Genomic DNA, 24,059 nt, shown 5'->3' with positions numbered 1-24,059 from the left:
AAAAGGTAATGCCATTTCCATTTGCAGTGCAACCACAGGTTTACTCTTCAATTGCTCAGCTGAAGTAGAGCTGAAAACCAAAGATGCTTCTAAGGCAGCTTGTCAAGAGGAAAGGTGAAAACATGATGCTTTATCATTCCCGCTGTTTTCCACTACATATTTGAGGGTGAGGAACGAGGTAGCTAACTACCAGAAGAGATGGCCAGGCACCCTGAACCTTTCTTTAAAATTAGAAATTCTCTAAAGTGCCTGGAGGAGGAAAGGTTTGGATTTTACACAGAAGGGAATGGGGGGGGGATCAGAAACAGAAAACCACAGCTTTGAAGAATGGGACTTTTAACGTGGCATTGAATTAAATATGGCAGGCCATGCGAGTCTCATAAAGCAAGAAAAAATTCAAATCCCTACTTGGGCATGATCTTGGACCAGTCACCATCTCTCAGTCTAACCTACCTCACAGGGTTGTTAGGATAAAATGGAGAGAACCATGTATACCACCTTGAACTTCTTGGAGGAATGGTGGGATATAAATAATAATATACTGCATAAATGTAGTAATAACAGCAACAACAATAATAGTGCCCGGCAGGTTGTATATGGAGGTAGGTACCATGGGAGCATTTTTATTTTATTATTAAAAATATTTATAATAGTCCTTCACCCAAAGGTTCCAGGGCGTAAATTCAAAAATCAAATTTAACCATAAAAAAGCTAAAAACAGCACAAAACAGCCAAATACAAAAAGAAGCTTATAAGGAGGCAGCAGCAGCAACCAAAACATATGAATCCTCAATACACCTTACCCTTTCCGGAAGGCCTAGGCAAACAGCGTGCCTTCATCTGCATCTCCCCATTGCCATAAATGGATTTCCTGCTTCTATGATTCTTACAGAGGCATCGTCTGTGTGCCATCTAATGATTGGTGGGAGTCAGTGGTGTTGCTGCTGAGTATGTCGTTCTGTGTTTTTGGGAGTGACTTCTTCCCCTTTTCAAAGTGCACAGGATACCAACAGGAGTTACACCAACACTGCAGTGCTACGAGTGGCCAGCTAGCACAACAGGACCATTAGAGTGGTCCCAGGGTATGGTCAGAAGGCACATGAGGCCACCACCTTGCTAAAGCTAAGCAGGTGTGGCTCTGGCCAATGCCTGGATGGGACACCACCTAGGAATCACACGTATGCCACCTTGGGTTTCTTGATGAAAGAAAGGGGGGATATAAATTAAAGAAAATTCAAATTAAATTAAATTAAAATAAAGTGTCTGGCCCAAGAACAATTAATGGGACATCCCTGGCTGGAGGAAGGACTCCAGCCTGAGTTAATAAAAGATGCATTCACTGCTGAATTTCTTTATCTGGAAATATTTATCAGACAAAATACTCAATAAAACTTCACAGAAGGTTTTTCTTAAGATGTGACTACTTTAAGCTAAGGGGAGAGAGTAACTAAAAGCAGAATGATGAGATAGTTAGGCACAAGGAGTAGGGATGGGGGAGAAATTCTATTCAGTTAGCATTTAAAGGTGAATCTATCAAATTTGCACCTCCTGAAACAATATGCAAACCAAAACAGAGCCATCCTTTGAAATTCACATTTTGCAATGCAGTTTGCCAGCCAAGTAATGCGTACACTGGGTCAAAGTGTGCATAAAGATGCATACATTAGTGAAATTTACAAAAATGCTTCAGATTATGGGAAATTGCTTTGCAAAACTGTGTACATTAGACAAAATTGCATACAATCATGTATATTAAGAGAAATTTTCACTAAAATTCTGATGAATTTTCATGAGGGCTTTTTTTTTTAATCGCTGATGAGGAAATGTGGAAAACTGAAGACCAGAAAAATGAGAAATGAAGAGATTCACCTCTCTCAACAAGAGGACAACACATTCCTGTTGTGCTGGTAGTCAATCCTACCACAGTGCAAGCCTATGCATGTCTATTCAAAAGGAAGCTCGTAAATCCAATGGGGTTTACTCTCAGTCAAAGGATAATTAGGATTGCAGCCTAGAATTCTTTGAATACTTCATTTAGCAAAAGTTATTTTAAATCCCACTCCTGATTTCCAAAAACTAAATTTATGCTATTGACAGGGCAGGTAATGTAGTATGTATAAAACATAATGAAATGTAAGGTTTCACAGCAAATATGCAGTCCTTGGAAATGCAAAATATACCTTTAAAATGTCTAATTTTGTGATAATTCTAGAGTTCTAAGCATCCTTATATTAATGGAAAGCTTCCACTGCTTTTCACACAATTTTCTTTATGGTTTCAGATACGTTTTCTATTATTCTTAACAGGATTCCTGACTTGTGTTGAAGATAACTTTCTCCTACAGAAAGTGGAGGAAGCAATTAGACGATCAGCTATTCTTGACTTGATTCTAACAGAGATGACTTGGTGGATAAAGTGGCAGTTACGGGAACTCTGGGGGGATGTGACCACGCTATACTTGATTTTAAAGGAAGCAAAAGCTGAGAGTAGCCATATGAGTACCCTGGACTTCAGGAAAGCCAATTTTAATAAATTCAAAACAATAGCAAGTAAGGTTCTGTGGCAAGCAACCCTAATAAGAAAACGAGTCCAAGATGGATGGGAGTTTCTAAAAAGGCAAATTCTAAAGGCACAATGGCATATAATTTCATCAAAGAAAAAAGGGGAAACACAGCAGAAGAAGCCAATGTGGCTCCACAGAAAGCTTAGAAATGACCTGAAAACAAAAAATGACATGGGAAGTGGAAGGAAGGCCAGACCACAAAGGAAGAGTACAGGCAGGTAGCACAGAACTGCAGGGATGGCGTCAGGAAGGCTAAAGGTGAGAATGAGCTAAAAATATGCCAAAAGCAATAAAAAAGCTTTCTTCAGGCACATCCATAGTAAAAAACAGAGAAAAGAAACGGTGATACAGCTACTCAACGTGGATAGCAAAATGATAACAGATGACAAAGAAAAGGCAGAAGTGCTCAATTCCTACTTTGGCTCAGTCTTCTCACAAAAGAGGGTCTATGACCCTCCTGGGAAATGTGAAATTGAAGGCGCAGGATTGCCACTTGAGATTGATAGACAAATGGTCAAGGAATACCTAACAACTTTCAAGGAATACCTAATAACTTTGAACAAGTTCAAATGTCCAGGGCCCAATAAACTCCTACAGTATTGAAGGAACTCTCGGAACCACTGTCTGTTATCTTTGCAAAATTGGGGAGGATGGGTGAAGTGCCGGATGACTGGAGGAGGGCTAATTCTGTGCCTATCTTCAAAATGGAGGAACCTGGGAACCAGTCAGCCTGACATCGATCCCTGGGGAAATTCTGGAGTAGATTATAAAGCGGTCAATCTGTAAGCACCTTGAAAACAATGCAGTGATTACTAGAACACAACATGGATTTATCAAGAACAAATCCTACCAGACTAATCTTATCTCACGTTTTGATCGGGTAACCTCCCTCGTAGACTGTGGGAATGCTGTGGACATAATATATCTTGACTTCAGCAAAGCATTTGACAAAGTGCCCCATGATATTCTGATTAGCAAGATAAATGTGGGCTGGATGGAACAACTATCAGGTGGATCCACAGTTGGCTACAGAATCGTGCTCAAAGACTGCTTATCAATAGTACCTTCTCAAACTGGGCGGAGGTAACAAGTGGGGTATCACAGGGCTTGGCCCTGGGCACAGTGCTCTTCAACGTTTTTATTATGACTTGGATGAGCAGGTAAAAGGAATGCTTATCAAATTTGCAGACAATACAAAATTGGGAGGGATAATTAATAACTTGGAAGAAACAAAATTCAAAGGAATCTTGATAGGCTGGAGCATTGGGCTGAAAACAACAGAATTATATTTAACAGGGATAAGTACAAAGTTCTACACCTAGGAAAAAGAAAGCAAATGCACAGTTATAAGATGGAGGATACTTGGCTCAGCAATGCTACATGTGAGAAAGATCTTGAGATTGTTGATCACAAGCTGAATGAGTCAACAGTGTGATGTGGCTGAAAAAAAGGCAAATGCTATTTTAGGCCATATTAACAAAAGTATAGTTTCCAAATCATGTGATGTATTGGTTCCCTCTATTCTGCACTGGTTAGGCCTCAACTTGAGTACTGTGTCCAGTTCTGGACACCATACTTTAAGAAAGATGAGGAGGCCCTATGAGGAAAGACTGAAAGAAATGGCCATGTTTAGCTTTGAGAACACCTAGGGGAGATATGATAGCACTGTTCAAGTACTTGAAAGGTTGCCATGAAGAGGAGAGCCAGGATCTCTTCTCGATCGTCCCAGAGTGCAGGACACGGAATAATGGCCTCAAGTCGCAGGAAGCCAGATTTTGACTGGACATCAGGAAAAACTTCCTCCTGTTAGAGCTGCGAACCAATTACCTAGGGAGGTGGTGGGCTCTCCAGCACTGGAGGCATTCAAGAGACAGCTGGACAGACACCTGTCAGTTATGCTTTAATTTGGATTCCTGCTTTCAGCAGGGGGTTCGACTTGATGGTCTTATAGGCCCCTTCCAACTCTTATGATTCTAGGAATCATAGATGGAACTCTAGTAATGGATGTGAAGCCCTTCATTTTAATTACATTGGCTATGACCTGTCTACCAGCTAAATGTAAAAATATTTGGCAACATGCAGTTAAAACCTAGTTTCTTTTTCAAACAGCTGCCTTTGCTACTTTAAGTCACAGGAAGACTGCTTCCCTATATTTATAGAAGCCATTCATAAGGAGTTATGAATTGCATATGTTATCTAGCGGTCATCACCTAACACTCACAAGCCATGCATGCACTCATCTACATTTCAGAATCTGCTTTATTAAGAAAAATAGAGGACATAAGCTGCACAATAGCAATGAGCCGAGGATGGAAGGGTTAGCAACACAGAGGTTCGTTCACAGAAATAAAAATGTGATTTGAACTGCAATATCACTTAGTCTTGCAAAACACTTTGCAGTTTCCATGTCATAAGGGATGACTGTAGTTCAAAACTGATGCACAAGCTGGATGCTTTACAGTGAGTTTCCCATTTTCTATTTAATGCAGAATGCAACAGGCCAGCGTTAACCATGATGCCATCTCCTGATTCTCAAGAGAGCTGCTTCAAAATATATAGAGAGATGGTAAAATGTATGTTGTAAAAGAGAAACAGGTGCTCCTCAATCTTCAGCAAAGTAGTCCTCTAGTCCCTCCAGTTCCATTTTTTCTGTTGCATTTAAAGAGGAGGTAGTGGAGGTTGTAGTTATACTTTTCTGGCTGCTGTGCTTCGGCTGGGAGCTTTCGGGCTGCCTTTGTTCTTTCTTGATATCCTTGATGCCACCAAGGAGCTGTTGACTCTCTGCAAAATACTGATTTGGATGGTTCAAAGAAAACCCAATATCATCGACCTGTGCAAACAGAGAAGAAAATGTGATCTATCACTGCACTTCACAAACTCTTAAGATGAAATGCACACTAAATTTCATTTTGTTCAAGCTTTGAAATAGCCAGCATTGAGAGGAAAGCTATGCATTAGTTCAGCCTCCCTAAAGCATTGCTCCATGAAAATTACTAAGAGCCAAAAAATGTTATATTTGGTTTCCCTGTTTTGTTGCAACAACCACAACCTAAAAGGACAGTTTTAAAAAAGTGGCAAATACATAGACCACAATCCTAAGAAACAATTGCCTAATGAAGTGTAGGTAATGCTGAACATTTACAGTTGCCTCAACTCTTTTAATATTGTTGCTTCCTCCCTGCTAAAACAAGATCAGCACAGCATGTGTCTTGTTTCTATTCTTTGGGCTGATTGCAGGTGTTGCCACCACTCACCATATGCTCAGAGGCACATGTTATGAAATTCTTCCAAGCTACACAGGAAGTGTATTGGACTGTGAAAGACCAACCCAAATTGTGTTTGCAGTTTTACAAATTTGTACGGCAGTCCAAGATCTCAGAGAGGAGGTCAGGTCTCCTGCTCCCCTGGTGCATTCACTACAGCTGTCTAATTTCCCTGCTTTTTAAAGTTGGATAGAAATATCTGTTAGCTATAGGTACGTTCTTAAATCGCAAGTTTTGCCTATTAGTGAATAAAGCTGCAGAGAGCTGTATTCAACGTAGTGCAAAGGTGAACACTCCATCAGTGCAAAGATTCTTCCTTGCATAACTGAACATGTGCCCCTCAAACCCTCCAGCACAGATTTGGGGATGGCACAGGACACATGGAGGGGGAAGCAAGGGAATCCCATTGCACTAGGACTGATCCTTGCGCATGTATTTTGCCAAATAATGCACAGTTTGGAATATTACTTTTAAAAAGTAATAAATTACAGTTACAATTACATGGCCCAAAAACATAGTAACTACTGTTACAATTGCAATTGCTCTGAAAGTAACTGTTTACTTTGCTTTTTCTCAAAAGTAATCACAACAATTACATTTCAGTTACCCTTTTAAAAAAATGCCTTCAAGGTGCTGGCCTTGGCTGCTGAACATCTGAGTAGCCTAAAACAGCATGAAAAATAAACACACACATACAGAGGTAGTAGAATAATTCTTTTTATCCATAAGATAGCAATGGTGGTCTCTCCACTGTTAAGGGATGTGGGGAGGGAGGCAGAGGCCACTACTCAGATCTTTGCACGTCAAACCAAGTGCAACCTTCCCCCCCACTCAGCCAGGAAACATAATCTCTTTCACTTAACCACCTCCCAGACCCTGACCTGCTGCCAACTAAAGGACACTCACCTAAGCAAACATTTTCTCCTGAGATGCAAAAAAGTTAAAATACTGCAAATGCAGCCCAGTAGCCAGAGAGGGTGGTGGAGGCCACTTTGTGTGCAAAGTGCAATCACTTTATACACACACACAGAGTCATTTTCCACCTTCACAGTTCTTTATCTCCATTCTGCTGCTGCCTCCTTGTTCTTTATCCATGTTCTTACCCTCCGGCTCCTTTCCCCCCCAACTCCATTCTTCACCACCACCACCCACTTTTTTAAACCATTGTTTTCTCCACTCCACCCCGTCTCACTCTCCGCCTCCTCCCTCATCGCCTCCTCCACACCCACAGAGCATGAGGGTAGAGCGACACTGCACAGAAGCCCAGTTTGAGGCACATGATTTTCATCCACAAATCAGAGGAGCAGAAGACTTCCCCTGCCTCCCCCCCAAAAGTAATGCCCCAAAGTAATGCTGGAAACATTACAATTACTCCACAAAAGTAATAAAATTACTCCTAGTTCTATTACAATCAAAATGTAAAAGAATTACCCACTTGTTCCTCAAAAAAGTAATGAATTTGTTACCTGTAACTAGTAACTTCCAGGCTCTGATACCGCCCTAGTTTACACTTCTGTATAGGAAGTCAAGCAAATCACTGGCAATTTTACAGATCACAATTGAAAATCTCTACTAGCAAGTCACAATTGGAAGTAATCACAGAAGTCAGAACCTGATGCTACCAAATCCTCACAGTACTCAATCTTCTGCATTTGGAATAGATTTTGTATCTTTTCTGTTAAAAAAAACTAGTTCGTTCAAGCTATGATTAAATTAGTTCTCTTTGGAGGTAAGCCCTAGTTATTTTACTCAGAGATTGCTGCTTCTATACAGACTACGTTGGTGATTTTTTTTTAAATCCACTTAGGAATTGCTTCCTGTGAAACTTCTGAAAATGGTTTAACAGCAAACAACAACAACAAAATAAATTTCCATTTACAGCATGTTTGCATAAAACATTAATACTAAGCTAGTAAGTTAAAGCTATTCATTGAAGAGGGTGAGGTACTTACATTTGTTTGGGTCGGGGCAGGGAAAAACTGTTTTTTAAATATGGTAAATGTTTGATATCTATTCTCTCTGATCCTATTTTCAAAAGCTTTTTTACCATAGTTTCTGTTGAAAGAAAAACCCGAAAAGGCATTTAGCTTTAAACTGATCCTCTCTTGCCCCCCCCCCGCCGCTCCAACTAGTTGGTTCCAAGCAAAACTTTTAACGTGCAAGAAAAAACAAAACCATTTATTTTGCCCTATAAAAAACACCCCAGCAAAACTTGTCATCTAGACCAACAAGGGGTAAAGGACACTGGATTTAAAAACAGGTCTCTATTTCATCCGCTTTATATTTCATCTACTGAAGCCTCAAAGCTTTCCTCAGATTCTGTTCATTCTAAGTAGTGTCCTTCACACAAAGCTTGGCTTCCTTTTGCTGTTATGTTGCATGATTGTAATAAGGATCTGAAGTAACGATGTTGAACCTTGGGGTTTTAATCAAGAAGATGCAAAATGACAAGTGATAATGAGGCAAGCTGCTAGTGCAAAAAAGCCATATGGAATTATTTTAGATACTGTATGCTGCAGTGTTATTTACAGGCTAATAACTTGCTCTTAACTGAATTTTGACCACCAAGAAACTGAAAAGCAAATTGGCCGTTCTTGTCTATAAACAAAATCAAGGTACATATATTTCAGTGAAGGAAAAGCATTAGAAAGAGAACAATAACCACAATACCAAATGCATTGGTGTTTACAAAACTTCATTATAAGTGGCACTAATAACAAAGGGTATGAGCACTGCCATTTTAATGGCAACCACTCTAATTATATTGCTTGCAACCCAATGAGCTTGACAGCTTACTAAAAAGTGCTTGAGCATGTTTTATTATGTTTATTAATAATATTGGCCCAATCAAATCAGTCATGATAGCAAAACATTTATAGCTATCCAAGCACAAAACACATTCATTTAGATATAAAAGGCACCATTTTAGCAGTGAGGGCAGACAATTGACACAAAAAACTGAATGGAAACAATTCCAGCAGTTTATCATAAGAACAATTTATTTCCTCAGTTTGCTCCTACAAAAACTGGACTGTGTATTATTTGCCTCTGCCCCTCACAGAGGCCACTAGAACCAAATGCCCCATGAGGAAGAGAACAAAGGGCTGCTGGCCTGCTTTGCATACCGAAGGTCCCAGGTTCAATCCCTGGCATTTCCAAGTAGGGCTGGGAAAGACTCTTGTAGGAAATCCTGGAGCGCTGCTGCCAGTCAGTGTAAACAATACTGAGCTACAGGGATCAATGGTGTAATTCAGTATAACATGGCTTCCACTATCATCAGGCTATTTAGGCTATAGTCCTCTATATACATTCACCTGGGATTAAGCCATTGAATGCAAAGCTGTTTACTTCTGAGTAGAGCTGTATAGGATTGCACTGTTGCAGACCATGTGCATTTTTACTGTTTTAAGGATGTGTTATTTTTTATTGATCTTTCCTAAGCCGTTAGGGAGCCTTGTCAGCCAAAGAGCAAGTTACAAATGCTAAAAAATAAATCAATACATTTCTAACCATGACAAAGAAGCCACACTGAAAGTAGTTTATTTCACTGTGGCAACTGCAATGCCACCAGTGTTTAACCTTGACCATGTGTTAAAGAATAAATTTGATTACTTATAGCTTGTGTTGGTTATATCATTGTTTTATCTCATTTTAATGATGCTGTATTGCTGTGGCCATAATACTGGTGTTAACTCTAGTGTTTTTGCTTACAGTCTTATTTTCAGGGTTTGGGGCTCTGTTTTAATACTATGACAACAGAAAGCAATTTCATTACATTTAAATAAAACCTGAAGCTCACCTGTGGCATCAACATTCCTAATTCCTCAACATGTTTCCAAGCAAAATACTAATATGCAAGTAACAAAGAATATATTCCACTATGTGGGAAAGGATATCCTGGCATTTTATTGCTTAGCATCCTTCCATATTTAATTTGGTTCTTTCCTCTTACTATGTTCATAAATATTTCCAATCGTCACTAGAGTGTTTCCGGCAAGACTAGCCCCCTTGCCAGTGAGTCCATAGGTTTAAGGGTTCTTGCTTTCTCCCTTACTCCGTGTCTACATAAAGTCCTTGTATGTCCAACGTTAGGTCACCTAAGTTCACAGGTTATCAACAGCAGTCGTCTAGCATGGGCAGAGAACAGAGGAGACCTCACTCAAAAATTCTTGAGTCTTGGGAGGTACCAGAAATGTTCTATTTGGGAGTCAGACTTCAGACAACTCTAACCACAACACTATACTGGCTTCCCCCCCCCATTTTTCCTTCAGACAACAGAACAGACCTTATAATATATGCTATTTATTCATATCTTGCACACCACAACTAATAAAATGCATTCCATGTGGCCTTAGCCATCATTGCAGAAACAGAAAACGGGAAAATAGAAATATATGTATCAGCATGAAAGAAATTGCTGGATATCCATTTAACATGAAAGTGTAAGACGCTGAAGGCACATCTTAGTTAAAACAAGTTACAATAGTTGAAGGACTGAGTTAAACTCTAAGTCATATCACAGAGCCAAAGTACAAAGTACACAGAAATACATGTCATGATACATCACCCATCAGATATTATGGATGGAATAGATGGATGGTTCGCCTGCTTCTTTGACCCCCCTCCCCCACTCTAGCAGAGCTGAGGGGCCCTGAGTACTATAAAACCTGGCCTTCCCTTTGAAGAAAGAGTATGAACCATCCTTCTAGTAACCTTGAGTACTGCTCTCACCAGATAACCATAGGTGGCTTCAGTCATGAGATCATGTCTCTACTAATGAGAACAGGCTTCTTTCCAGCAGCAAGATCTTACCCACAATTCTACAGGGGAGAACCATGGTTTTTAAGCCCAAGGTACCAAGATTTCTTGAAATTCCCAATTCTTCCTTTTCAATATGGCCCTGAGGGTTTACCTGTACCATGCCTAACATCACATTATGTGGTTTGGGCCAATCTATGCCACGGGCCAAAATCCTGAGTCCGAGTGAGCCTAATTAGGCCCACAGGCTGGAGGGACCCCATTTATTTACTTATTTACTTATTTATTTATTTCCATTTCTATACCGCCCTTAGCCTATGGCTCTCTGGGCGGTTCACAGCAAGGAATAAAATACAATACAATACAGTAAAATAAAAATCAGCTAAAATCACTAAAAAACATACAGCTTGAGCATTTAACCACTTGGTATAAAATTAACTTAACAATAAACATTAAACATTAAGCATTAAAATGCCTGGGAGAATAAAAAGGTTTTAACCTGGCGCCGAAAAGATAGAAGAGTAGGCGCCAGGCGCACCTCATTGAGGAGACTGTTCCATAATTCGGGGGCCACCACTGAAAAGGCCCTGGATCTAGTAACAACCCTCCGAGCTTCCCTATGGGATGGGACTCGGAGGAGGGCCTTAGATGTTGAACGTAGTGAGCGGGTAGGTTCATAGCGGGAGAGGCGTTCCACAAGGTATTGTGGTCTCGCACCGTGTAAGGCTTTATAAGTCAAAACTAGCACTTTGAATCTAGCCCGGAAACAAATAGGTAGCCAGTGCAAATGCGCCAGAACAGGTGTTATATGTGCGGACCGTCTGGTCCTCGTCAGCAGTCTGGCTGCTGCGTTTTGCACTAGCTGTAGTTTCCGAATTGTCTTCAAAGGCACCCCACGTAGAGTGCATTGCAGTAGTCCAATCTCGAGGTTACCAGAGCATGGACGACTGAGGCGAGGTCATCATTATCCAGATAGGGGCGTAGCTGGGCTACCAACCGAAGATGGTAGAACGCATTCTGTGCCACCAAGGCCACCTGAGCCTCAAGCGACAGGAATGGATCGAAAAGGACCCCCAAGCTACGAACCTGTTCCTTCACGGGGAGCGTAACCCCATGCAGAACAGGTTGAACATCCACCACCTGGGTTGAGAAGGCGCCCACCAACAGCGTCTCAGTCTTGTCAGGATTGAGCTTCAGTTTGTTAGCTCTCATCCAGTCCATTATCGCGGCTAGGCAACGGTTCAGCACATTAACAGCCTCACCTGAAGATGAAAAGGAGAAATAGAGTTGCGTGTCATCAGCATACTGGTGACAACGCACTCCAAAGCTCCTGATGACCGCTCCCAGCGGCTTCATATAGATGTTAAAGAGCATAGTGGACAGGACCGATCCCTGCGGGACTCCACAATGGAGAGTCCAGGGCACTGAGTAATGTTCCCCAAGCCCTACCTTCTGGAGACGATCCACCAAGTAGGAGCGGAGCCACCGCCAAGCGGTACCTCCAATTCCCAATTCCGTGAGTCTCTCCAGAAGGATACCATGGTCGATGGTATCAAAAGCAGCTGAGAGGTCAAGCAGAATCAACAGGGTTACACTCCCCCCGTCCCTCTCCCGACATAGGTCATCATACAGGGCGACCAAGGCTGTTTCAGTGCCGAAACCGGGCCTAAAACCGGATTGAAATGGATCAAGATAATCGGTTTCATCCAAGAGTACCTGGAGCTGGTTGGCAACCACACGCTCTAGAACCTTGCCCCAAAATGGGATATTCGCAACCGGTCTGTAGTTGTTCAGATTATCTGGGTCCAAGGAAGGTTTCTTCAGGAGTGGTCTCACCACTGCCTCTTTCAGACAGCAGGGGACCACTCCCTCTCTCAAGGAGGCATTTATCACTTCCCTGGCCCAGCCGGCAGTTCCAACCCTGGCAGCTTTCACTAGCCAAGAGGGGCAAGGATCCAGTACGGAAGTGGTTGCACGCACCAGTCCAAGTACCTTATCAACGTTCTCAAGCTGTACCAACTGAAATTCATCCAATAAGTGAGGACAAGACCGTGCTCCGGATACCTCATTAGGTTCAACTGCCATAATATTGGAGTCTAAGTCCCGGCGGATGCATGAGATTTTATCTTGGAAGTGCCCAGCAAACTCATTACAGCGGGTTTGAGATGGTTCTAAGATATCCGGAGGGCTAGGATGAAGAAGCCCTCGGACAACTTTAAAAAGCTCCGCTGGGCGGTTGAGAGATGATTTAATAGTGGCAGCAAAATATCGCTTTTTTGCTGCCCTCACCGCTTCTGTATACCGTTTAGTGGAAGCACTTACCAAGGCATGATTGCATCCGTCGGGAGTCTGCCTCCATCTGCACTCGAGCCTCCTCCTCTCTTGCTTCATCGCTCTCAGCTCCGGGGTATACCACGGAGCTGCATGAGCTCTGCAAGGGAGAGGGCGCGCAGGAGCAATCGTGTCCACGGCCCGGGTCATTTCGGTGTTCCATAGTTCGACCAGGGCTTTGACAGGAGCGCCAGTCTTCTCAGCCGGAAAATCCCCCAGAGCCCTTTGGAAACCCTGTGGATCCATTAGTCTCCGAGGTCGGACCAACTTAATAGGTCCCCCACCCTTGCGGAGGGAAAGGGACGCTGTAAGCCTAAACTTCAGCAAGCGGTGATCTGTCCATGACAATGGGGTCATTGAAAGACTCCCCACCTCCAGATCACCATCTCCGTGTCCAGTGGCGAAGATCAAATCAAGAGTGTGCCCTGACACATGCGTTGGGCCAATAACAAATTGAGACAGCCCCATGGTTGCCATGGAGGCCATGATGTCCTGAGCTGCCCCAGTTAGAGCAGTCTTGGCATGGATGTTGAAGTCTCCCAGCACCAATAGTCTGGGAGACCTCAACAATACCTCCGAGACTATCTCAGTCAGCTCAGTTAGGGAAGCTGTTGGGCAGCAGGGTGGGCGGTACACCAACAGAACTCCCAGTCTGTCTCCTTGACCCAGCACAAGGTGGAGGCACTCCAGACCAGTCGTCAACTGGACAGAGTGCTTGATGAGCGAGAGAGAACTCCTATAGGCCACAGCTACCCCACCTCCCCGACCCTCGGATCTACCACAGCGTTGAACCGTATAGCCAGGTGGGCAAAGCTGGGAAAGAGCAACTCCTCCCTGATCGCCCACCCAGGTCTCGGTTACACATGCCAGGTCGGCACCCTCGTCAACAATTAAATTGTGGACGAGGGAGATCTTATTAGATACCGACCTGGCATTTAAAAGCAACACTTGGAGATCCAAGGGCTGGCTGATAGGACAACCAACATTCCTGCGGGTGTGGGGAGGACCGGAACAAGGCACAGGCACAACTTGTCTGTGACAAGTTCCCCTTATCTGGCCTGTCCTCCTCACAACACCATACCTCCCATTACCCGTCACTACATTAATTGGGGCCCCCGAAAGTCCCCCCGTTCGAAGAAAAGTCCTCTCTCCCAGGCACGTAGTAAAAATATATAAAATTCACAATTACGTACTCAATATTCATTCAATTTCATTCACCCTCAACAATACATAAATTAAATACAATAATTCAAGCTTGCACCAGTCATAACCACTCAGACTCCATTCATACTACACACAAACCATAAATAGAACAATAACACAAGAGTTAAACGCTCCACAGAGAGGAACAGCAACCATCCAGCTTGGCCAAGAAGGTAAAAGGCCAGATGATAGCAGCAACCAGAGTAGCAGCAGTAATAATAGCAGTATCTGCACTCAGGGCGTCAACAGCAGCAGCATAATAACGGTGGCAATGGTAGCAACAACGACGACTGCACCCGGCAAATAGTAAACGAAAGCAGATGTTGGCCGCGGCCGCAACAGACCCGCGCCCCGACAGAATGGCAGCAGTACAGGCCTGGCCAGTAACACTTCGGTAGCAGGCTGCAGCAGCAGCCGCGCCCAGCGCAGCAGCGGCAGCAGAAGTCCGAATCCGGGACCGCGGCAGCAGAAGTCCGAATCCGGGACCGCGGCAGCAGAAGTCCGAATCCGGGACCGCGGCGTCAACGATGTCCCGGCGGCCGCGGCCACACCGACAATGACGGCGACGACAGCGCCCGCAACGACAGGGGCAGGGCATCAGCAACCGCCACGCCCACACCTCCGCTTGTAGCAATGGTCCAATCCGGCCTGCTACACCCCGGCCGCAGACCGCAACAGCAGCCGCACCCAGTCCAACACGGCTGCTATATTAACTGATCATAGTTAATATCTAATATCTAAACACAAATCCCATCAAGAAAGGTAACACAGTTGAATCCAAAATAATGTTATATTAGCAAACGTGTTTGGGGTCATAAGGAAAGCATCATTATCAATACAGCAATAGGGAAAAACAAAAATGAACACACATCAAAAAACACCATCCCACCTTTTCATGGAGAACAAGGCTATCAATGATTACTAGTCATGATAGCTATATGATACTTCCAGGTTCAGAGGCAGGATGCCCCAAATACCAGTTGCTGTGGGAGAGTTATTGCCTTTCTGCCCTGATTGTGGGCTTCCCAGAAGGCACCTTGTCAGCCACTGTGGAGAACACGATGCAGGACTATACAGGCCTTTGGTGTGACCCAGCAGGAGGGTTAAGTCTTTACCAGTGTGTTCTATATCCAAAATGCAAGACTACACTGATCACGTATACTCAAAAAGCTCCTCCAATTCTCCTTCACAAGAGTCCTTCAATAATTATTTCATTTTACACCTTGAAGAGCAGTCACACAGTGTTTCTATTCTAACAGATTGTTCCTCCTATCAGTCAGATTATGGCGTTCCAATGCACCTGGGCCACACTGACATCACTGATGCTAGCTGTCTTCCCACATCATGACATTCGAGTACCATATATGGGGACTTCCCGGAAGTGAGTGCTCAGCTGGTGACTGTCTCTGAGAGATCTCTGCCTCAGAGGAAGCTTTTTTCAGATTAAAAGCCAGCCAAGAGGAAACTTTGACTGGCTTAAATGTTCTCCAAGGTATAGGAGAACCGATCAGATTTTCCACAAGACTTCGTTGAGCTGTCGGCGGCTGGAATTGATCAGGAAATCCCTGAGATAAGAAGGCATGCCGATCGGCTGAAGACGGAGTCAGGATTTCCATGCAAGCTGTACTGGAAAAAAGCGAAGCGTTTTTTTTTCTTCTTAAAAAAACGTCCTTAACCAACGAGCCTACTTCTGTCTAAATCTTATCATTTGGCTTAAATTACTACAATAAAAGAGATTTGTTTACGAATCAGCAACTGAGAAACCTGGGTGAGTCATACTTTTTCTCTTTTAAATATAATTAAGGAAGAAAGAAAATGTAAACAACTTATATACTTTTTTTACGACAAAAAGCTGGCCTGAATTTGGAGTTTTAAAGTTTAAAAACGGATGAGAGGTAATTATTATTTGATGGAAATATATTTTGGACTATTTTTCTCCTTGGACTATTTCTTTTTGGACAAATCTGCTGTTCGTATATGTTACTAATCGTTTGGTGTTGGGAACCAGAATTGTTTTGCATTCTTGGACGTAGATAAGAACTGTGCTGTGCTGGCTGGACTATAATAACAGGCCTGGAATATTAACTCTTTTGTTGGTGGAGGAAAAAAAAAAAGAAACAGACTGCCTCTAGGTTTTGGAACAGTGGTTAATATCAGAAATTAAAGGCTTCTTTTGAAAATGACAACTAAAAAAGCAACTAAGGCCCAGGAGCGAAGAGGTTCTATTGACCCACAGGAAGGGGCTATACCCCCAGATATGTTTCAAAAAATAATGGAAGGGATTAATGATATAAAACAGGAAATGAAAACTGAATTGATGGATATAAAAGACTATATTAAAACACAAGTGGATGAGATTAAAGGGACAATTGGGCAAATAAAGGAGGATGCAAAAAATACTAAAGAAAAGGTACAAATCTTGGAGAATAGAACAGATATATTAAATCTGGAATTAGAAAAAAACTTGGACTATATGGCTGTGACTGAAATGAGAAATAAAGAACATTGTTTGAGATTCCGTGCAATCCCTGAGGAAACAGGTGAAGACATCAGAGATAAAATTGTTAATGCTTTAGTAAAATTTCTGGATTTGAATGAAGATCGGATGGAATTTGAAATAGACAAAGTGTATAGAATTAATTCCAGATATGCAACAATGAAAAAAATTCCAAGAGATGTGCTTGTTCACTTTATAAAGAAGACGACCAGAGATATGGTATTACAGCAACACTTTAAAAATACCTTTAAAATTGATGGTAAGGAAATACTGGTGATGAAAGAAATTCCTATTAGACTTTTACGTAAGAGAAAAGAATATGCTTTTCTTACAGAAAAACTTAAACAACGCAAAATTCAATTTAGATGGGATGTTCCAGAAGGAGTGATCTTTACATTCAGACAACAGAAATATAGATTGAATACTGTTCAAAAAGCAAGGGACTTCTTGAGAAAAGCTTCAAAAGATATGGATGAAGATAAACTCAAAGATATGGATATAATTCCTGGGGAACAAAGTCAACAAGGATATGCAGAGGAGGGGAAGGAAGATGATGGATTAAAAGGAGCATCAGGCACATTTTAAAATACACGCTTAAAGATGGATTACAAATATCTAACTTGGAATATAAATGGAGCCAACACGGCGCAGAAGAGAAAGAAAGTGTTTCATTATTTGAAAAAATTAAAATTGGATATAATTTGTTTACAAGAAACTCATATTAAGAAGAAAGATTCCAAATATTTGATTTGTAAAAATTTGGGGGAAGAATTTATTTCGGCTGGACCAAAAAAAAAAAATGGAGTTGTTCTCTACATTAACCCACAATTGCTTCCTAAATTGGTATTATTGGATGATAGTGGTAGATTTGTGGGGGTTGAAATTACTTTACAGGGTACAAACATTTTGATAGTGGGTATTTATGCCCCCAATGAAGATAAAACAAGGTTTTACACAGGACTTATGGAAAAATTGTCAGAGTTTTCATATGATCATTGGTGTGTCATGGGTGATTGGAATGGGGTAATCTCACCAAAAATTGATAGGCTTCCTGAAAAAAATATCAAAGAGACACAGGGTAAATTACCGAAGATTTGCTTTGAACTGATGGAACATTTAGAATTGGTGGATACCTGGAGATATATAAATGATAACGCAAAGGAATTTACTTATTTTTCAGAAAGACACAAAACATTCTCGAGGATTGATATGATTTGGATGTCTAAAATCCTAGTGAAGGATATTTTTAAAATGGATATATTACCAAAAACTTTTTCGGACCACAATCCTGTGATATTAACTTTAAAAAAAAAAATCTTGGATTTAGATGGAGACTAAATGAATCTTTATTACAGAATGACAAAGTAGTACAAGAATGTAAGAAGAAATTAAAAGAGTTTTTTGAACATAATTTACATAAAGGATCAAGTGAAAATATCGTTTGGGATACAAGTAAGGCATTTATGAGGGGATATTTTATTAAATGTAACTCTGAATTAAAAAAAAAGAAACAACAGAAAATGCAATTAATTTTGGAAGAAATAAAACAAAAAGAGGAAGAATTGAAAAAGAATCCAACTAAAGTTTCTATTGTAAATCAAATTAAAATGTTACAGAAGCAAGTATCAATGCTGACAGTTAGAGAAATTGAAAGGAAACTAAATTTTGCTAAACAAAGGACTTTTGAATTTGCAAATAAACCTGGGAAATGGTTAGCATATAAATTAAGAAAAGAACATCAAAAAAATATTATTTTAAAGATACAAGAAGGAGATGAGACGCTGACAGATAATGTAAAAATCAAAAAGATTTTTCATCAATATTATTCAACATTGTACAAGTGTCAGGAAATTCCATCTGAAAAAATAGAAGAGCATATATCTAAACAGAATTTGCCTAAAATTACGGACTTTCAGAGACAAGCTATTAATGGCCCTATTACGTCAAGAGAGATATCTGAAGCTATAAACAAAATTAAATTAGGAAAGGCGCCAGGACCAGATGGGTTATCTGCAATGTATTATAAATGTTTGGAGGAAGAACTCTTGCTACCTTTACAGTCTACAATGAATCTTATTCTGCAAGAGGGAAAGATACCGGATAGTTGGAAAAATGCTAATATAACATTAATACCTAAAGAGGAGCAAGATTTAACTAAAACAAAAAATTATCGACCAATATCTCTATTGAATAATGACTATAAAATTTTTACAATGATCTTGGCAGAAAGATTGAAAATAATATTGCAACAATTTATTCAGGAAGATCAATCAGAGTTTTTACCTAAAAGACAATTACGTGACAACGTCAGGAATGTCTTGAATGTGTTGGAATATTTAGAACAACGAAATGATAAACAAGCAGCTTTGATTTTTTTAGATGCTGAAAAAGCATTTGATAATTTGAATTGGAAATTTATGTTTCAGGTTTTGGAGCAAATGGATTTTGGAGACAATTTTATAAAATGGATTAGATCGATTTATACATCTCAGAAGGCTCAGATAATTGTTAACGGAGATTTAACGGATTCATGTGAAATACAAAAGGGTACAAGACAGGGATGTCCTTTATCTCCCCTTTTATTTATTCTGGTCTTAGAAGTGCTGCTTAGAGATATAAGGCAAGATAAAAGAATTTCGGGATTAAAGATAAAAAAAGAAGAATATAAATTGAGAGCATTTGCTGATGATTTGATAATTGTACTAGAAAACCCTTTGGAAGGAATTAATGTATTGATGGACAAATTAAAAGAATTTGGACCGTTAGCAGGATTTAAGATCAACAATCAAAAAACAAAGATGTTGGTGAAAAATTTAACTTTAAGGGATCAGAAAGAGTTAATGGACAAGACAGATTTTACAATAGAGAAAAAGTTGAAATATTTAGGTATCATTATGACAAATAAAAACTCAAAGTTGTTTCATAATAATTATGAAAAATTATGGACAGAGATTAAGAAAGATTTGCTAAGATGGGATAAACTACAATTGTCATTAATGGGTAGAATATCTGTGATAAAAATGAATGTATTACCGAGAATGATGTTTTTGTTTCAAACAATACCTGTAATATCCTCTGATTTACCTTTTAAACAATGGCAAAAAGATACCTCTAAATTTGTATGGCAAGGAAAAAAACCAAGAGTTAAATTTAAACTACTACAAGATGCCAAAGAAAGAGGAGGACTGGGATTACCAAATCTGAGACTTTATTTTGCTGCCTGCTGTCTAGTCTGGATAAAGGAATGGATCTTATTAAGGAATAAAAGATTATTGGATTTGGAGGGCCATAATTTGAAGTGGGGATGGCATGGATATCTATGGTATGACAAAGTAAAACTAAATGTAGACTTTAACAATCATTTTATAAGACGTCCTCTGTTGAAAATATGGAATAGATATAAACCAAGGCTTTATTCGAAAATACCATTATGTGTCTCAAGTCAAGAAGCGTTTTACAGAAGAGAAATGGCTGGAAAAGAGAAATGGTTAACTTATCAAGAACTATTAGAAAATGTACATGGAGAATATATAATGAAAGAGAGAGAACAACTGACAAAGGAAGGATATAGTTTTCAATGGTTTGCCTATTTACAATTGTTAGAAAGATATAAAATGGACAAGAAAATGTATGGGTTTGAAATAAGTAAATCTGATTTTGAAATAGGATTGTGTACAAATGATGAAAATATAATTGCGAAAATGTATAAACTCTTATTGAAAATGGATATGGAGGAAGAACAAGTAAAAGAGTGTATGGTAAAATGGGCAAAAAATTTTGGTTATAACATACAAATGGATCAATGGGAAAATATGTGGAAAAAAGGCTTGAAATTTACACTATGCTATAATCTTAAAGAAAATTTTTATAAAATGATGTACCGTTGGTACATGACTCCAGAAAAGTTGTCAAAAATGTATAGTAATGTTTCTAATGTTTGTTGGAAATGTAAACAACAAGAAGGATCATTTTATCATATGTGGTGGCTGTGTAAAAAGGCAAAATCATTTTGGGCACAGATAGGTAGGAAGATGCAAAAAATTCTAAAGATAAATATTCAGTCAAAACCAGAATTTTTTTTATTGGGTTTTATGGATAAACAAATAGAAAAGAAATATGGAAAAATAATATTATATATGATTACGGCAGCAAGATTATTATATGCACAAAAGTGGAAAATGGAATCAACACCAACAATGGAAGAATGGCTATTGAAATTAATGGACTTAGTAGAAATGGATAAATTGACATGTCTACTTAGAGAAAAATCGACAGATACATTTCTTAAGGAATGGAAGCCTCTCTTAGACTTTTTGTTGAAAGACCAAAATAAAATGATGATACTGGGATTTGACGATTAACTAAGACAGCCTATGGAGAAAAGGGATTCTGTATGTATACATTAAGGGACAGGTTTGATGTATATTATATACTTATAGCTGATCTGCGACAAATCGGAAGTCAACTATTTTATTTTTATTTTTTGTTGTTGTATGTTTTTTTGACTTTGTTTTGTTTGTTTTTTTGAAAAATTTGAATAAAAATTATTAAAAAAAAAAAAGACATTCGAGTACCATATATGAATACTTGTGCTACAAGTCAAGGTCAGCAACAGCCCCAGAGAGCAGTATTCCACAGGCAATTTGAGGAGTTCCAAGCAAATTCACTTGTACAGGTGAGCCTTTGTTTTATTAGATGGACAACTTTACTCCCTGGACAGGCCAATGCTTGCATGCTGGTAGGTAAACTGGCCTAACACTTGATGAAAGGGGGGGGAAGGGGTACGGTACCTCTTGCTAGTACCACTACATTAACACTATAGGAATGCAACTGTGGCTTCTAATATCTATCAAACTGCAATTCTTCTTTATGAAGTTTTGATGGAAACTTGCTGACTTTTTGTGTGAAGTTTTTTTGTAGTTATCAAACTGCAAATAAGAGAAAATGTTACTGCTAGCCTAAGCAATAAAGCTAAAAATGAATTTGGGGCCAGAAGGTCAAAGCTCAACTCTTGATTATACACAACATATAAATATGATTGACATTTTGGAAATGTGCTTTAAAAATAATTGTATTTTACATAACAAACAGCCTTTTACATATATTATGGTGGCATAACTCAATGTGTGCAAATTAAAATGTGAAGCTCACTGTGCACTTTTGAGTTTTGAAATAGCTACATAATAGGGAAAAAACACTTCATACACTTGAAGAAAAGCATATACCAGCAATACAAACAAAGGCTGAGGATTTCCTAAATCTCTCGTCTTCCTTAGCCTAAGGAAACTGGTAGAGGTAAGGTGTTTGCAGCATGGCTAAGCTGTACATGTGGTGTTCTGACTTTCCTCTGCCTGAAAAGGCCTGTAAATCAGAAAAGAGATACAGATCCACATACATAGCCTAATATGTTAGCAGCCACCTGTGGCTCTCTCTGTTGGTCCACGAGCAACCATATCAGCACTACTCTATGTTAACAAAGACTTCACTGACTATACCAGGGGTGGCCAAACCGCGGCTCGCGAGCCACATGCGGCTCTTTGAAATATATGTGCGGCTCGCGAAATAACCGCAGGGCCGGCGGAGATGCTGCTGCTGCTGGCGTTGCAGCCGCTGCTTTCCCTCCACGCTGAGGAAGGTTGGGCAGGCAGGCCGCACGTGAGAGTGTTGAAGCAGTGCCAGCACCGCCCTCACCACGTGCTGCTTCCAGAGAGGCGCCATTGGCTCTGGGGCGCCATGAGGGCGGAAGCGGTGCTCCAGAGCCACCTCCCTACTTCACCCGTACTACCGCCGCAGCTGCATGGGTCCTCCTCACTCTTTCACGCCTTTTCCCCGGCATGAAAGTAAGGGCGGCAGGTGGTCCAAAGGGCAGAGCAACAGAGCCACAAGAACAGGGGCTGCTGTGCAAAGTGAGAGTTTTACTGCAAAAGTGGGAGGTGAAGAAGTGACCAGGTACTCTTCCTCCTCGTCTGTCAAACACTGCCATCCCAACCCAGACCCTGCCAGAAGCGCGGGGCTCAGGACAGCCATTCACTTTGCTCCCCGCTGGGCCTCTGGAGGCTTTTCAAGGGCAGTACTGCTTTTGTATGGGAGCCCAGCTCAGCTCCTAGCCACGGTGACCACCTACCATTTAAAGTTCCCCAAAGTGCCCTGACCCAGACCCATAGAATCTATGAAACATTTTGCTTTTACAAATGTCCCTTCTTGCTTGGGGAAGGTAATTGAGAGAGGATGGTGGCTGGTCCTGCCCTGGTTGAGGTGGGGTGGGGTAGGGGGCATCACTGGTACCATGCCAACAGCCCCTTGAAATCTGGCTCTGGCACAGCCTGCGGTGAAATAAGTGGTGACACGTCATCCCTGCTCATCTCACTGATGGGTGAAGCCAGGGACAGGGGCTGCCTCTGATGTCTCAGATCAATGCAGAGCTCTGCAACTCCAAGGGGGAACTAACGCAGTAGGCTGCTGGGATCAGCAGTGTAAAGTTGCAGATAAAGCTCAAAAGAATTTGTTCCCAAATTCTTCTTCAAAATACTCCTTAGCAAATGTTTGCTGAATACATGACATATTCACATTTGATATTTGACAGTATACAATTATTAACAACTTTAGCATCTGGCTGTACTTGGCATTTAATATTTAACAGTCTTGCATGTCCAGCATGCAGTTGAAAGCAGAGCAGAAGATCTCCTTAACACGAGTGAGACTTTTAGGGTTGCCTTTTAAACTCTGTGAGGCTTTGCTTGCTCTCTACCTGCTTGGAGATAACCCAGTGTCAGGGAAAGCCTCTGAAGTTCAGAGCGAAGTGATTCGCTTTGCAAAGCATAGAGAACATGCAGACTATTTGAAAATCCACTCCAGTGACCAAGATGCTTATTTGCTCGCAAGAGTACTTTTTTCTGACATTTTGGTATGTCTGCTTGACTTGCTCTCAGAAAAATGTTGCGTGTGCTGGAGCTTGTTTCTTTTCACTTTAATTTTTTTAGAAGTGTCGGTGAATATTTTGTGAAGGAGGATGGCATCATCAAATTGTAAGAAGCGAAAGTATGAACATGAAAACAGAATTTTTAAGCCAGAGTAGGAGGAAAAATTTGCATTCACCGTTAAAGGAGGTAAACCTTTGTGCCTTATCTGCAATGTGTCACTCAGTCATTACAAGGCCAGTAACTTGAAACGCCACTATGAAACAAACCACAAAAACTTTTCGTCTGATTATCCACTTAAATCAGAATTACGGAAAAACAAGTTAACTGTGTTGAAATCATCACTCAATAGCCAGCAGAGACTGTTGACAACGTTCAGTAAGGAAGCCGATACAACGACTGAAGCTAGTTTTGTGATATCATGGAATATTGCTTGTGCTAAACGCCCATATTGTGATGGCGAATTTGTTAAGAAGAATATAGCTGAAGTTGTTGCAGTGTTAGATCCAAATAACACAAAACTTCAG

At 40.6% G+C, this 24,059-nt stretch overlaps 1 protein-coding gene across 3 annotated transcripts in view; it reads right to left on the bottom strand.

The window, feature by feature from the left end:
• Positions 1–231: 231 nt before the first annotated feature.
• PRIM2 (DNA primase subunit 2) overlaps positions 232–24,059 on the bottom strand; it is a 145,385-nt gene continuing 121,557 nt past the window's right edge. For all 3 annotated transcript variants that reach the window (XM_061623049.1, XM_061623048.1, XM_061623047.1), the window contains one exon: positions 232–5,393. In XM_061623049.1, coding sequence (XP_061479033.1) covers positions 5,166–5,393 — 228 coding nt within the window. In that variant the 3' untranslated portion in view covers positions 232–5,165. The remainder of the gene's footprint in view (positions 5,394–24,059) is intronic.

The sequence above is a fragment of the Rhineura floridana genome, chromosome 4 (genome assembly GCF_030035675.1).
Source record: "Rhineura floridana isolate rRhiFlo1 chromosome 4, rRhiFlo1.hap2, whole genome shotgun sequence".
Classification (NCBI taxonomy): domain Eukaryota; kingdom Metazoa; phylum Chordata; class Lepidosauria; order Squamata; family Rhineuridae; genus Rhineura; species Rhineura floridana.
This window is presented reverse-complemented; position numbering and strand designations above follow the sequence as displayed.